Here is a 17,688-nt window from a genome sequence, read left to right as displayed (position 1 = left end):
TGTGTTCTTTTTTATTGAAGAGGAGGACAAACGAGCGTAAGGGTCTCCTAATGTTAAGGGCTCACTCTTGCAACACCAGAGAAATCACAGGTGCGTTGCCGGTCTTTTAGAAGGGTTTACGCGGTATTTTAAGTAACCCATGTCGCCTTGTCCTTGAAGCACATTTCATGGAAGCTTATTACATTACAGGAATAATCATTGGGTGCAATGGAAACTTAGTGTCAATATTAATAAGGCGCTTAAACCTTTTCGGCATTACAAACAACTTGGCATAAAATTATACCTCAGAATAAACCAAGAATATACAAAATGTTTACAAATAGACATATTGCTTGCGATTGGTTTATTCGGAAGTATAACCGTTCCCGCGTTTTCGTACAAGTCTGCTTTCGGAATTATTACTGTATTGACAGTGCTGTCAGCGATATAGTCAACTTTTTGGAAGGAAGGGGTACGCGGGTTTTTTTGAAGGTGCCCATGTCTAATCGTCCCGGAAACACCGCACAAAGAAGCTCATTCATATTATCATATTCATCATAGGAGCGTCTTTTAGTTTTGAAGGCCTGGAGGCAAAGTGGATGAATGATACTCTTCTAGATGATGAGGATATTCCAGTTAGCGGCTTGAGGAAGAACGTTCAGCGGCAGTAAAAGTAAGTAAAAAGGTTTGTATATACAATATACAAAACAAAGATACTGAAAAAAATATATTTTGACAACCCGCAAAGATAGAATTTTGGCTGGTTTGGCTTATTTGAAATTGGCTGATTGGTTTAAATTAGCGGTGAGGTTTGGGAGGCAATCCTCATTCCTCCGAAAGCCGTACTGCTCAATAATTAATGTGTTCTTCAGATATTATTTTCTTATGAATTTCAAAGTTGAGCTTTAATGAGAAGAAGTCCCAAGAAACTCTATGCCACTTTTTTAAATCAATATTTACAGCTTCATTTTACAAATATTATAATTATAAGCTATTATACAAAGTATGTAAGTGAAAAAATGTAGGTAAATAATGATAAATTCAATAGTTATTTTGTATGCATCAATATTACACATGCTGTAATAGTTATCTATGTAACTGTAGTGTAATAAGGGGTATTAAAACACGAATGTGGATTTATCACAAAGACGAAGCCGAGTGTGATAATAGTATTACATGAGTGTTTTAATACCTAATTATCAACAGTTGCATACAAGACTTTATCTACACCCAGAATATGAATCTTCTAAAAGATTCTGAAACAGTTAGCTTACTGCTATCATTAAAACAGCCCTAGTAGTAACCTAATATCATTCATTACTGATTATATACAAATAAACTAAGTATTAATGAAACATTTATTTAAGTAGTAATTTACATTTTGTATGGTGCAATAATTAAAATTCACTCGAATATAATGTTCTTTTGCAGCGTTTAAAATGAATCACTCATTTTTTGTAAACAAAACAATAAAAATGGCGGGGATTCGATTAACCTACTTTTTTTTAAGGCTCGCGACTTCTGGTATTGTGGAACGCGCGTAAACAAAAATGTTCTTTTTTTGAAAATCATACAGATACTACGCATAGAGCAATAAGAATGTGGCTGTCTGTTGAAACTCTTTGCGCATGAGGGGATCGAAAAAAAAACACAGGAGTGTTGTTATGAAATTCAGTACCTACAACATTACAACACTCGTTTGGATGATGTGATGGTTATTAAAACATTGGGTGTTTTAATGTTGCCAATAAGCTAACTGTTTCAGAATCTTTAATAGACGATTTAAAGCATGGGTGTAGATAAATAAATAAAGATAGTTTGCGAACTTTATAATCACTTGGAGAAATTAAAGCATAAAGCAGCTGTAAATTTATCAATAAGAAACAGGGTCTTTGATGACAGGATCATCCAGCCACCACAAGAAGCACCTGCTTCATAGCTGAGAGCCTGCAACAGTATAGGGGATAGAACGTAGCCTTGCGGAACACCAGCATTTATGTGCTTTAAATCGGAGGATGCTCCGTCAATTACAACATTAATATTTCGATCAACCGAAAAGTTAGCGACCCGTATACATAACCTATCGGGAAGCCTGCGGTATTCTCAAAACTGCCATCCTATGACTGATGACTGATCGAAGGCTTTTGCTATAACCAGATTTACTGATAACGGGAGAGGCCCATTTATGGGTGAGATATACAAGAAGATCACCAGCTGAGTGACCCGACGGAAACCGTATTGGCATTAGCTGATCGACTGGGCGTGAAACCATGGTTAAGAACTGCGACAGTGAAATGAGCTTGAATGTGAAGTGTATGTATTATCTTCCACTTCTGGGATTCGCGTCGGCGCAATAACCAGTTGTGTCGGGCCATATGTTAAAGCGCAGTCGTCAACAGATCTCCCCGCATGATCGTGGGTAGGTGTATTAGCAGTATTACATAATAATATTAAACCACAAGAAATATTGCCATAAAGCTCTCAAGCTAATATATACCACAGAGTATACATATAAATACGTATTAATTTTAGTTTAAAAACTCTATACAGGACTAAGCTTTCTTGAGAAATTGTGTTATAAAGTAATAAAGTGTAAATTATTATTCAATACAAGCCTTACTTTTTTAACTTATATATGCTATGAGTTTTAATTTTGGGGTTAATAAAGTTCATCCGTTACCTACTCAGTAAATTCAAATTTCAAAGCACTGGGTGTTCGTACTCTGAATCTGTTATATTGTCGTTAAAGTAAATAATATATTCTTTGATTAGGTACACCCTTGGTACACTAAATACTGTATATTTATCTACCTTATACATATATCACTGACCAGCTCAGCTGACCACAATAAAGATTGCTCTGTTATTGAGTAGCGCCATCTATCGTGTGATAGAGTTACCAAAATTTTTCTACAATAATTATTTATATAACATAAAATGTAATATATCTTTTTCCTTTATAGATATGTATTTTTATTTGATGAGTATCATTAATTATAAGTAATTGTAGAATTTAAGTCGTTGTAATACCTAGTCATATTTCATAATATCAGCTATTGATGACAAATAGCCCCAGAATTATACATACAAATTTAAGCAAATAATTGTATGAGTCCAATGAATATTTATTACCTTTATGAGTAGTTTTATATTATTTTTAAATTAAAATGCTGATCTTATGAGTACTTGCAAAATTCGTGGTTTTTAAGCCGCCTCCACACGTTATTCCCAACGCTGGTAATAATCCAAAAGTAAGAAAAAATCAAAAAACTGACGCTTGTTGTGTCTACTATTTGGTTAAGTCAAGTTGGTAACTGTATTGTTGAGTGATCCCAGAAAATTTGCAAAGCACACGTGTTGCGAGATTCTAAAGAATCGTTTACATAAGGTTCTAAGCAATGCCAGTTTTTGGGAACGTAGCCATCCATGAAGATTATTTATTATATAATAAATTATTGTAGTTCAATTTTATTAAGATAAAATTAATGGGTTTCCGTACAGCTTTACAACTAAGTTTCTTGCACCCGTTCTTCTCAGGTCTGAGGCATTTTTTTTCGAATGGGTGGTATATATTTGATGTTCAATTAGTGATTTTAAGATCTTATTTTATGTAAAACTAGTTGACCTGACAGACATTGTTCTGTATATAGTAAATAAAATAATGTTTTTTATGAATTTGTCAGTAATCATAACATCACGAATTATTTCGTAAAATATGCTCCCTGTTGTTGTAATGAAATTGTTTTACAGCAGAACTGTCAAACCATGCGTCAATAAATTCTCTCATAGAAAATATGTCCATACAAAACAAATATCGGGCGACGGGGACACATCAAGGGAAAAACAAAATTGTTGTTTTTATTTAATACCTAACACTTTCATATTTTTTCACCTTTTAAACCTTCCCTGGACTTCCACAAATAATTCAAGACCAATCAAGAATATTAGCCAAATCGGTCCAGCCGTTCTCGAGTTTTAGCGAGACTAACGAACAGCAATTAATTTATATATATATAGATTTTTTGAGCTCATCATGGTGACAAAGCCAATGTATGATATCAATTTGCTCTATATTTTTTTGCAATTATTTATATTCTAGTTCATAATTATTGGTTATTTATCTGTAAAAATGCGTAAATTTATTTATAATTTATATATTAAGTTTTTTATGTTAACTGGCTCCGTCGACTGAATATCGACGATTCGGCCAACGTCAACGTTGAGAGATTTTTTATTTTAATTTAGCTGATTGCAGTATATAAAGAGCTGATTTAAAAAGAAAATGAGCGGTTGAAATAGCTGTGGTTTTTTTTGTGAACTGAAGAATGGGCAACAATAGTTAGTACGGTTATTATTTTTTTTTTATGGAATAGGAGGACAAACGAGCGTACGGGTCACCTGGTGTTAAGTGATCACCGCCGCCCACACTCTCTTGTAACACCAGAGGAATCACAAGAGCGTTGCCGGCCTTAAAGGAAGGTGTACGCGCTTTTCTTGAAGGTACCCATGTCGTATCGTCCCGGAAACACCACACAAGGAAGCTCATTCCACAGCTTCGTAGTACGAGGAAGAAAGCTCCTTGAAAACCGCACCGATCCAGATGGTGGGGATGATATCGTAACTTGTGGCGTGTCGTGCGAAGGTGAAATTCGGCGGCAGGAATCAGGTTGAACAGCTCTTCGGAACACTCCCCGTGATAAATGCGGTAGAAGACACACAGTGAAGCGACGTCTCTACGCAACGCCAAGTGATCCAGCCATTCACAGAGCGCTAGGATCCCGACAATTCGAGCTGCTCTGCGTTGCACGTGGTCAAATGGATCGAGCTGATACTGGGGTGCGCCAGACCAGATATGACAGCAATACTCTATGTGAGGCCGGACCTGCGCTTTGTAGAGCGCTAGAATGTGTGCCGTATTGAAGTATTGCCGTGCTCTATTTATGACGCCCAGTTTCTTCGAAGCCAATTTGGCTTTGCCCTCCAGATGGCCACGAAATTGGCAATCGCTCGAGATTTCGAGACCCAGCATTCCGATACTAGGCGAGGCTTTAAGGCAAGTGTTCTCGAAGAGCGGTGATACGGCAAATGGTTTTTTTTTTAGTGGTAAACGCGCAGACTTGAGTCTTCTGGGGGTTAAATTGGACAAGGTTCAACTTATCCCATTCCGCGACCTTCTCGAGAGAGGACTCGATAGAAGACACAAGTTTCTCCCGGCACGGTTCGACGTTTTCCCGAGAGAGACCTGCATGGCCCGTGTATACGGCATAACCAGTGCTGTCGTCTGCATAGCAATGCATGTTGGCGGTGTCCAACATATCATTGATATGCAGAAGAAACAGCGTGGGAGATAGCACACAGCCTTGGGGCACTCCAGGGTTCACGGGCTTGGGATTCGAGCAATAACCGTCGACAACGACCTGTATGCTGCGCCCAGTGAGGAAACTGGAGGTCCACTTGCATAAGCTCTCGGGAAGCCCAAATGATGGAAGTTTTGCGAGTAGTGCCTTGTGCCATACACGATCAAAGGCCTTCGCTATATCCAGACCAACTGCCAGGCCTTCCCCCTTGCTTTCAATAGCCGCCGCACATCTATGTGTTAGGTATGCCAGTCGACCGACCATGGCAAAAGCCGTACTGCTGGTCGTTGATCAACTGGTGACCCTCAAGGTATACCAAGAGCTGGCGGCTAATTATGCTCTCCATGATTTTGGAGAGTAGGGAGGTAATAGCAATAGGCCTGTAGTTTGCCGGATCCGAACTGTCTCCTTTTTTTGGGATCGGATGGAGAAGGGCTGACTTCCATGAACGCGTTAGCACCGGCGTCAACTCAGGGGCACACGTTCTTAGCACGATTGGAGAAATGCCATCCGGCCCACTCGACTTCCTAAGGTCTAACGAAAACAGAGCTCGCCTAACAGTTTTCTGTCGGAACTGTACTTCAGGCATGGAGCTCTAACACCGCGGGATGGTTGGCGGTGTTTTTCCGTTTTCGTCAAGATTCGAGTTGGAGGCAAAAAGAGTGCACAGGAGATCGGCTTTCTCCTTTGCCGTATGGGCCAGGGTGTCATTCCTGATGTGCAACGGCGGCATGGACGGCTGGTTGAAGTAACCAAGAGCAGCTTTCGACAACGACCAGAACTTGCGTGTTCCGGTCGTGTAACTAGAAATCTGCTCGCCAATTTTGACGACGACTTCGATTTCGCACGGGCGATTTGCCGCTTAAAAAATCTGGAGGCACGGTTATATTTCCTCTTCAGAACTTTGCAGTTCGGATCCTTTGAGCCCAGCGCCGCAACAAGCCACCGCCCAAGTTCGATACGCCTGTTTGCACGCATCGAAACAGGGCTGTGATCTGCCACCGATCGGTACTACAGAGCTTGGTATAAAAATATCCATGCCCTGCAGTATCACATCGGCTACTGCAACGGCGCAGGCACTGGGATCATCCGAAGGGAAACAAACCCTGTCCCAAGGGTAGGATGCAAAAAAGGAATGCATCCTATCCCAATCTGCTGACTTGTAGTGCCAAACGCAGCGGGTCGCTTGTGGTCTGCGACGTTGGTGTCGGATAGGCACTACACTCCTGACCAGGCAATGATTGGACGTTCCGAGAGGGGCGTCGACAGAGACCTGGTAACCATCTGGATGTGTAGTAACCAGAAGATCTAATAAGGACGGCATGTTGCTATCCACATCTGGGAGCCGCGTTGGCGACTCAACCAATTGGGACAGACCATACGCCAATGCAAAATTATGCACAGATCGCCCTGCGTAGTCTGAAGTACGTGATCCAAGACATTCGGCATTGTGCCCGTTGAAATCACCCAAGACTACAATTTCAGCGGAGGGGATCTGAGCAAGCACGTCATCAAATGCCGCTTGAACGCAGCCCATGAGGTGATCCGTTTCTGCGTTACCACTATGGGACCTGTAGACACACGCATAGATGCGGACGCGGTCCTCTAAATCTACACGGAGCCAGAGAGTGGACAGGTCCCTACCCTCAAAATTGCCGAGACGGCGACAGCAGATATCCTCCCTAACGTACACACATACCCCGGCATGAGGCATGAAATTATGCACTTCACTTTTCAAGGATTTCTCTTATCTCTCCAACAATAATTATTTCCATGGCTTTGCAAGGTATGCAATTTACACTCATTAGGCGATAGTTTGCTGCAATAAGTTTGTTCCCCTTTTTATAAATATCTTATGTATGTCAATCCAGAAAACTACCGACTACGCAAATTAAAAGAGGTTCTATTATTAACATAATTTAATATAAGGAGTTAAGAAGTAATATTATTACAAATCAGAGTTAATTTATATATTTTATTATAGATGATTTTTACATCTGGATAGAGTCTCTCGCTGTTAGAAAACCGATAAAAACAGGCCAGGAATATTAGTTTAGTGTGCATGACAAGCTACGTCCCGATACCCTCGGGATTTGTATCACACTTACGCGTATAGTGTGCGTGAATTGCTCTAAATAGAGGAGAGCTCTAAACTCAATTGATTCGATATTTTCTACATATCTCGACGAATATATCAATGATCTAAGGACAAAGGCATAAATATAATATGTATTGATTATCGTCTAACTGTATCGCAAATATTGGTGCCGTTTCCTTTGTTATGACCGACAACTCCCGGAAGCCCATCATCATTCAGTCAACGTGTGGAGCTGGTTTTAGATAGTAAATTTTTCTTTTTAAAGCTAGCAACACTGAAATGAATGTCAATTTTCATTGGCCTATGGACTTGCATTCCATGCCACTAAATAAATAAAAAAAAAATAATTGTCATCTGAGTGTAATTTCTGACAATATAAGCCTTATGTCCATGTGTCAAGGACTAATATCTTTGAAACACTTGTGACGGAAGTATAATATAAAAACTAGGATTGCCTACAATTTCTTTAGAGAATTGAGACAGTGAGTCAGTGACGTCATACGAATTATAATACGAATGGAACTGGCCTCGGTCTTCTAAAATTACATGAACATTGAAGAAAATTATTAAACGACGTTTACGCTCCATTTTTCATCCAATTAAAGTGCCTAAAGAAGTGTACAACTTGTGTTCAGTGTTCTATTAATCTAGTTTTCGAAAGCGAATCATCATCTAGTGATAGTTATATTTTCTAGTTGCTTTGGATACGAAAATTCTCCTTTATTCTAGTCTCGTAAGTAATTTTATTTAATAATTTGCTATTCAGTATTTTTTATTAATTATTGTTTTTATTATGAGTCATTTAAAGTATGGTATAAATGTACGTTAAGAGGAACGTGCGAAATCCCCGTTGTCGCTAAAAATAAAACGGTGCGTATTTTGGGATTATATTTGGTGATTTCGCTTGCGAAAGTCGGGTGAGTCGCATGATATTGAAAGTAAATAAAATTCTCTGATATGTTCCACCGACATGGTACAATGAACTAAAACAAAAACATCGCTAATTTCGTGGTATCGTATTACAGTATACAGACATACAAGTTGCGATAATGTACGATATATTTTACTTGTTCTTTAATCAATTTTATGTGACGAGTTATGGCTAACATCCTTTTATGGACTTTGAACGTTTTGATCAATATTAGTAAAATCCCATGGGTCATGGCCTTGACACAAAACGCCTTAAAAAAGATATGACTGTGTTCCATAGAATCTCAAGGTCAGCAAAAAGTGAGCTTTGTTGTTTTGTCAAGTCATAATATTACTGGTATGCATGTTTCAATAAAGCTTGTGATGCTTTTTCAGAGTAGATTAGTGGATGTAAATTAACAGAAACATATTTTTTTTAAGTTTAAAAAAATATGTGACTTGACTTCATAATATATTTATTTGCATTAAACATGGTATACCATGGTATTATTATACAATAATGAGCTTGAATGTTTTACCAGCATTAGCTAGCATGCTTATATTTAACTTAGTACAACTAACATTAGAATTTAGAAAAAAGATTAGATATTATAATAATTAAGAGTAAAGTAATGATAGTTTTAATTTTACGTAGTCATAGTATTGTAAATGTAGTTATAAGATTTGTTTTGTTTGAATAAATAATCATATTTATAGCTAAATATTATGAGTCAAGATTAAAGACTATAGAAATTATGAATAGTTTATTCTTAAATAATCTAGAATTTAAATTTTTAATGCTACTCGGTAACTTATTATAAATACAAACTCAATTACATAAACAACTTTTATTATATTTAGTAATTTTGTAAACAACATTATTATTTATAATAGACTAAGCAGCTTTCGCTGATGCGTCTATATTTGCCATATCTATCCAAATGTTTGTCCAGTCTATTCTTAAACTGATTTTGATTTAACCACATCCTTGGGCAATCTATTCCATATATGAACGACATGTAGTACAAGTCTTTTTGCATCATGTTGGTTCCACAGATTTAAATCAAAGGCTTTATATTTAACGGTGAAGGTAACAATCCTAGTATTTTACCTATGGGTTGAAACTATTGCTCTGGATGCATGCCATATGTTACACTTTTACACTTTTTTTGAGAAATAAATGCTCTGCAAGTTTGCCTTTATCATAACAATGTTGAATAAACATAATTATTATTTATTGAAGTAGGCGTTACTTTTCAGAAATCCATAACTATACAAATGATTTAAATTTTCTTTAGTGTTAATTCCGCCAATATTTGATTGACACGTGCTTCGCCTCTATACAAGGCATCCTCAGGATGTGTTGTCTCGCCAAAATCTGGCACGAGACGGAGTCTCTACACTAAAGAAAACTTATAACTTTGTATATATTATTATTATACACAATTTGAAAATAATATAGTATATATATATATAGGGCCACAGCCTTTCCATCAGGCCTCTTGTATTTGATATTTAATATTCTGCTTATTCATTATATATTTAATGATATAAAATTTAAATTTGAACAAAAATTCCCGAAATAATAAATATATCCTATACTTAATAGCAATAATATTAATCATATCAATAATAAGTAATGCTAGCATCATTATATATATATTTACCAGTGGGAGGCTCCTTTGCACAGGATGCCGGTTAGATTATGGGTACCACAACGGCGCCTATTTGTGCCGTGAAGCAGTGATGTGTAAACATTACTGTGTTTCGGTCTGAAGGGCGCCGTATCTAGTGAAGTTACTGGGCAAATGTGACTTAACATCTTATGTCTCACGGTGACGAGCATAAATGTAGTGCCGCTCAGAATGTTTGGGTTTTTCTAGAATCCTGAGTGGCACTGCATTTGAATGGGCAGGGCGTATCAATTACCATCAGCTGAACATCCTGCTCATCTCGTCTCTTATTATCATAAATAAAAAAAAATTGTTTTGTTTTGAAGGGTCAGTAAGTTAGTGTAATAACTGATGAACATAGTTGTGGTGACACTCAGATTTTTGGGTTCAATCAAACAACCCAAGTGGCACTCCATTGTAGTTTGCATAGTGTATCAATATAGGCATTAAAAACTAGGTTGGTTTCTTTGGCCCTTGGTTCAAATCCTAATAGGTACAAATATTGGTTTAGTTGTCTCCAAATCATGGAAGTTTGCATTTAGTACTTATGTATGCATTGTATTTCACTTTGTCCATTTTATTAATAGTTTTTTAAGAGCTCACACCCATGAAGATTCATATTGTTTAAGTTAATTTCTTACATATAATATTGTACTTCATTGACGGGTACTTCCGCCTTAGTGATGTGCCACACACAACACTTATTACTATACCACAGATTAGCAGATTCCAATCTTAATTTATCATCATTTTTTGTATAAATATAATATATATTTCAAAGCAGTTGTTTATATTTCATCAAAAATATAAACTTTGAAATGGTGTTTAATTATTTAAATTCTAAGAAGAATTGCGGAAGTTACACAGTTCCCACAAAAACCGCCTTTTTTTAGGTAGGCATATCTTAATATATTATATAAATTACGTGACACGTTGTTTGTCCGCGATGGACTCCTAAACTAATGAACGGATTTTAATGGGGATTACTTCATGGAGTGCAGTTTAGTCGAACTTGAGAGATAGATAGTTTTTATTTCGATTTGGGACCTATAATTATTTTTATTTACAATATTTGTTTTGTATGGACATATTTTCTGTGAGAGAATTTATTGACGCACGGTTTGACGGTTCTGCTGTGAAAGAATTTCATTTCAGGGAGCATTTTTTACGAAATAAATCTTGATGTTTTTAAATATTATCGGCAAATTCCTATAAAATAGTATTTTTTTTATTGTCTACAGAACAACATCTGTCGGGTCAGCTAGTAATATATAGAAATTGTATTTATGTAAACAAATACTACTTGGGTGTTGGATGTCATAGTGTGAACCAGAAATGAACTCATATGAGTGCATCTGTACAAAGATACTGAAATCCCTGCTACCAGTGTAGCTAGTGTTTGAATTTTACATTAAATTTAATTAAATAAAGAAACAGAAACAAGATAGGATTAAAAAGTTAAGTTATACATAAACCTTATACAAACAAAGCAAAAAAAGAAAATAGAAGTTATGATTAAAATGTCAATATAATGAAAGTCCAAATCCAAATTATTGTCAATAACTTTAGAATATCCTTAACCGTTAGGTAGTCCTTAATTTAAGATAAGATTATCATTATAGAATTGTTTTGTTTTAGTGGGTATATCCCCGAAAAAAGAGTCCTTTGTTTTAGTTTGTTTTTACTTAGTTTTCAGTGGGTCCATTCGCAATGCTCGTGAAGTGCTGATACGCCGTAAGATTAAGAATCTCCCAAATACTCGAACAAGGCGAGCCTTTTACTTGACATCGACGCATCGACTGACATTTTTGTATGTCTTGTTCAACTCTCACGTTGCGACTTTTTTACTTGACAGTTTAATAAACTCATACGACATCAATGACTAAATATGAGGGCAGGGTTTATCAAAACTATAACACTTGGTCACCTTCTTCCACGTTTTTATAGATGTTACAGTCTATCTAGATGTAGATATGGATGATCTAAGCTATAACATGTACCTAATAATTTGTTACTGTCCAGTACAAAAAAGACTGATTCGATATTAACTGTTTTCGATTATTCTTCATTGCCCATTTAGTCCCTTTTTTTTGGTAGTTAAATATTTAAAGCAGTTTATGAAATGCAAAAATCTTTCAAATCTATGTAATTTTAAGGATTGTTATTACAATGGATCCGCTTTATGTGTTCTCAACCCACGCTTGCCGTATTATAACTCGAGAACCATAACTTATATAAATGGTGCATTATATAGTTGTTACATAACAAGCCGTAGATATTCTTGAAGCAACTTCTACCTATATAAGGTTTCTTGTGGCGATCTATTAATATTTTGTTATGTAATCAGCTGTAGAATCTATTCTATGTATTTTTTTACTCCATGACGAGCGTGGCGAAGTATTTTCATCAGACGCTACTACTGTTAGTTGAGTTAATTCCGTATGGATGGAATGTTTTGGTCATTGTCAAAGATCATATTATATCTAATTGTTGCATGTTTGGGAGGAGAGGTTTGTTCCCGCTGACCAATTTCAAATGCGTAAACATGAGAAATTTGTCTCTTAGACTGCTCACACTTTACTCACGTAAAACTTAGCAGCTTAGTGTGGTAAAACGCAAGGTTTTGTTGACGATCTGACAGCCCGATAATGTATGACCAATATTGATTTGTCTGTGTGTGCGTTAGCTAGTGTTTTCATATATTCATAGGAGCTGAGGAGACTTGGTAGCTAACTATGGGCGTTATTGAAAAGCGCATGGTCGCTCAGAGGGCAATGTAGAGGGATATTCTAGGAGTTTCCGTTCCTTAGATCGTTCGAATCAGAAATGAGGAGATCCGTAGGAGTATCCAATTCACCGACATAGCCAAGTGATTGCGAAACTGAGTTGGCAGTGGCAGCACAGGTGGCCGTATGGGCAGTAAAGTCCTCGAATGGTGACCACGTACTAGAAGACGCCGTGTTTATAGGCCCCCCGAAAACACCCCCAAAGATGGACGGATGATCTAGTCAAGATCGCCGCAATAGGTTGGGTGACGGCAGCGCAGGTACGATCGCTCAGAATCGGGATCTATTCAGAAGTGTTATTTTTGTCCGGAATTATTATGAGATATTTGATATAATATCATGATCTCTGTCTGCCAAAGAAAACAAATGAAAAATACAAATGGCTTTTCCATGGAAGTTTCTTGCCCCCTAAACCGAATTAGTAATTGATTTTCATACAACTTGTCCGCCGTCATGCTTGTACGTAATAAATGATGCACCTTCAGCCTATTTATCACACCAATACCGAGTCTCTATCCGTGGTGTAGAAGTGTAGAATAAAAAAGTTATTTTAACATGTTAAGTAAAGTTATTTTTAGTTGTGTGCTAGGCTAGGATGAAGTATCAACTAGATATACCACGCGTATAAACCCGAAAGGGACACACAATCCTATAACAAATTATTTATCAGTAGAACAAGCTTGGCCTAGAAACAAAGGGGAATGTTAATATTAAACTACTACTGATTTGATTCAATTATTTACTGATTATTAGGAATTGTAATGTAGGAATAGCGGTGACCTCCAATACAGGCATTAATCGCTTGCCTGAAGACATTATCTTAAATGTCTCTTTAAGATAAATAAATAAATCTATTTTGATTTGATCTTTGAATGTCATCACTCAAATGCCTCTCAATCATGATACATCATGAATCATGAAACGGAGACTCTAGAGATACAGGCAAAATATTGCTGTCGTCCTTTTAATTTTCCCTAACAGTTTTTGTATATTTTGATCTTGTGTTTGCACGGTATTATCATTTGCTTGTCACATCCAGTTATATACTTCATCCAAGGTTCTACCTTTATTAACATTTGCATGTCATATTATTCTAAAGTCTATGACGTCAGTATCAGCTGTTCTGTAAGGATTCAGTATCGGTTGTAATTGTTTAATGATAACAATGCGCATTCAATGTTAAAGATTATTATCAATGTTACCAGTACATATGTTATTATGTATATTTAGATTTTTATATCTTATTGACTATATAATAAGGTGTGAGAAGGTTTTTATCTGTGAGTATGTATGAAAATTATTAAGGCTGGGTTGCATTATATAAGCTGTTATAGTTAAGGTTTAAGTCAAATTTAGCGTTTACAGTAACGCTGACTTTAACATAGATTGCGGAATGTGTTGCACCAGGAAGGAAGGACGGAATACGTCCTTGGCATAGTTTAAGTTTAAAACTAAAAAGTTAAATATCAAGTCAATATGAATATTTTTTTGATACTTTTGACAGATCGCTATTTTACATTAACAATAGCTTTATCTCGCGAAGATTGGTCGGCTACGGTTGATTTCACTGGCGTAGATTGACGGTAACAATTTAAGTTCTGACGTTATCTAAAAATTGTCCAATGGTGTAACTCATGTTTTTCTTAACCGGTACTTTAACATGGTTGCTATTGCTAAAGATAGTTGGTGCAACACAGCCTTATTATTCTTATTAGTTAGCTAGAGCACTGGCACGGAACGCATGAGGTCTTGGGTTTGAGTCCCGCATTGTACAGAAAATTTTGTTTTCAAATTTTATCTGTGTATTAATCCTTGAAGGGAAGGTTATCACTTTAAAAACATAACAAATATTTAGCTAGATATTTGTCCGTAGGAACAAAATATTGAAAAGAATAATAATTTCTTTATTTTTAGTTACCATATTTTAAAAAACACATTTTTGTCGGCTTTTTTTTAAATTGGTAATGGAATTTACGAAATAAGTTTTTAAGTTAGAGCCATAAGTAATGTGTCTCACAAACTATTTAAATTTCTCAGACACAGTATTATGTGGTCGGGATTGTATTGCGGTTCGTTATGCTATTGGTTATCACGCCTTTATATGTGCAATGTGCACGTTACTTTTTCCATGAAAAATAATAGTCATTCGAATTCTTATTAAAGTTTCTCTCTTTCAGGTAGTTGTAAAGATGCAAAGCCAGTGGCCTCCGACTAGGTACAAACTTAACTGAAGCACTACAATCCACCAAAATGCCTGTCGTATCACCATCAAGGTACACCCCTACATCGTCAAACCTCACAGGGTCCTATCGTTCAACGCTGACTTCATCAAGTACCCTAGACAAGCCTTACTACCGGTCTTCTAGTGGAACATACGTCACTTCCACGCTACGGACCACATATGGAGATAGGACCACTGAATACCGCTCCAGATATTCAGATGTGGACGGTAAACGGGAAAGAAAGACTTCACTCGTAGAATACTCTAGAAGCTCGAGAGCGCCTAGCGTTACTGAGTCAGATAATGGAGTGTCGTCAAGATATCGCTCCGAAAGAAGTGAATCGAGATCCCGAGATGTGTCGACTACAAGGAGCGAGAGTAGCCGAACCTCAGATCTTAGGCCGAAAAGAAATGTTCTTACTTCTGCAGCATTGGCTATGTCAACTGCAGAGTTGTATAATAAATATTCACCAGCTAACTATGTCCCATTGACCCAAAGACTACAGCAAAGTCAGAATTGTGGAGAGATATCCAGGTCTAAGTCTATCTCAAATGATATTGGGAGGCCACCAGCGCCGGAGCTGAGAATCAGAAAGCCGAGAAATTCAGCTGCTACAATCTTAGAGGTAACTATTGATTTTAGCCAGTGTAAATCACATTTTGTTGGTATATTTATCTATGGACTTTAATATAATTCGTTACCTTTTGTCGATTATGTCTAAGTCTGCAGGCAAATATACGGTGTGCGCGTGTGTTGTGTGTTCTTCATGTCTTAACATCGCACTAAAGTAATTCAGAGAACAGCTTCCAAAAATGTCATCTGAAAGTATATTTCATATCTTTCAAGCGACATTGCTCAAAATCGTAGACGCATGTGCGGTATTTAGAACTAACACACAATTACATGACGCCCTAATCATTATTTACCACATTATGAGTCGCTTAATGTAAATTTCTCAACGGCCAGAAACCTGAAGGAAGGAGGTACAAGGAATCCTCGCCCTCTCCAAGCTTCAGAAAAAGAAACTCTGTATCGAATGGCGTTAAGGACACAAATGGAAATGAAGTGCCTACCGTTTCTGAAATACGTAAACGTTTCGATGGCAAAATTCCAGTGACGAAACTTCCAGCTAATGATTCGAGGTATAATAGTTCGAAAACCGTGGAGCAATATCTCACCCAGTTGAAAGACTGTGAAAATGGTACTGTTAGTTATACCAAAATACTACCAAAAGAAGAAACGTTGGTGCCAATCCACTTGCCTTCAGAAAAGAATGGGTTGAACCAGAGGTGGGAAACTTCGCCCAATAGAAATAGCTCGAGCTCAGAAATAACCTTAAGTAAAACTCTATCGGAGCCGGTATCCTTAGCTAAACCTTCGGTAGATAAAACAATGACAGTGTCTCTTACGGCTAAACTTCCGTCAGATAAATTAACAACTAGTATTAAGAATCAGTTAGATCCTAATAATCCGATAGGAAAGATTCTGGAAAAGTCCACAGTGATACACGTTGAAAATGGTGATGTTGACTACACAGAGAGACGAAAATTGAGAAACAGTCCAGAAGTAAAGCTTAAAGATTTGAAAAATGATATTGAAAAGCAAGTTAAAGCGCCAAAACATACGTCGAATTTTGCTTCGTACATTCAAATATCGCAACCCATAGCTAGTGGCACTTCGACTAAAGTTAATGAAGATAAAGATACAAAAGTAAAAGTTAATCTCAAACATATAGATTCGGATGAAGATCGTTTAGCTTTAGAAGAAATAGAATCTCCAAGTGAAACCGGTTTTGAAAACAAGACGTTCGAGCACGAGAATTATTTGAAGAAGAGAACAGAAAAGAGTGATGAACCGAAAGATGATGGTGTGAAGTCTATGGAAACAAGTACTGAAAGTACAATCAGTGAGCCAACAGATGATTCAAGTTCTGAAACGACTGTGACACGAAGGAGAATCTTGGATACGAAAGACTATGATGACATTAAAGCGGTAAGTTTTCATTGCATTTGCACTTAAAGGGGCTGTTCTTAAGATTAATTTTTAGATATTTTTTTAAGAACAGTGCCTTATTAACTGTAGATATTAGTTAAGGAATGATAATGGCAACTTTCTATATTCATCACACAACACTTAACATTATAATACACAAGCTGCCTTATTCATAATAAAACGCTTTTCGAAGGTATAAAGCTACATTAGTTAAAACGTGTTTTAAGCCTTTCGAACGTGCGATATAATTCCTTATTCATATTCGTTAGATAAATGTCCCATAACTAATACGTCTCTATAGTACGCAATGTTGCCATTTCGTACAAAAAACATGATTTTAACTTATTCAATGAGGAACTGTCAATAGAAACATACATGTTTTCAATGTCAATGGTGTGTCAGTTGTCAAAAGTCGATGTTAAAATAATTTCAAACTTCAAAAATCAAAGTTTTGAAGTCTGTCGGTTGTCAATCTATGACTGATATCCAACAACTTTGAGCGGGAAGCTATTTATCACATTATTTAACGAACAGCTGATCGATGTCGGCCATGTTTTTTTGCGTTCGAGTGCTTAAAATAGGTTTATAGAAGGCTCCTAGCTACTATAAGTCATGTCAGCTTTATCGAAGAGATAATGAGCGTTTTAGCTCTAATATGCGATTATAAATACC

General features: G+C 36.8%; 1 protein-coding gene across 6 annotated transcripts in view; it reads left to right on the top strand.

The window, feature by feature from the left end:
* Nucleotides 1-7,898: 7,898 nt before the first annotated feature.
* LOC126964456 (ubiquitin carboxyl-terminal hydrolase 2-like) overlaps nt 7,899-17,688 on the top strand; it is a 43,956-nt gene continuing 34,166 nt past the window's right edge. For 2 of the 6 annotated variants that reach the window (XM_050807561.1, XM_050807565.1), the window contains exons 1-3: nt 7,899-8,167; nt 14,980-15,649; nt 15,991-17,016. In XM_050807561.1, coding sequence (XP_050663518.1) covers nt 15,053-15,649; nt 15,991-17,016 — 1,623 coding nt within the window. In that variant the 5' untranslated portion in view covers nt 7,899-8,167; nt 14,980-15,052. The other 4 variants (XM_050807564.1, XM_050807563.1, XM_050807562.1 and 1 more) reach the window with 4 other exon arrangements.

Source organism: Leptidea sinapis, chromosome 5, assembly GCF_905404315.1.
Source record: "Leptidea sinapis chromosome 5, ilLepSina1.1, whole genome shotgun sequence".
Taxonomy (NCBI): domain Eukaryota; kingdom Metazoa; phylum Arthropoda; class Insecta; order Lepidoptera; family Pieridae; genus Leptidea; species Leptidea sinapis.
This window is presented reverse-complemented; position numbering and strand designations above follow the sequence as displayed.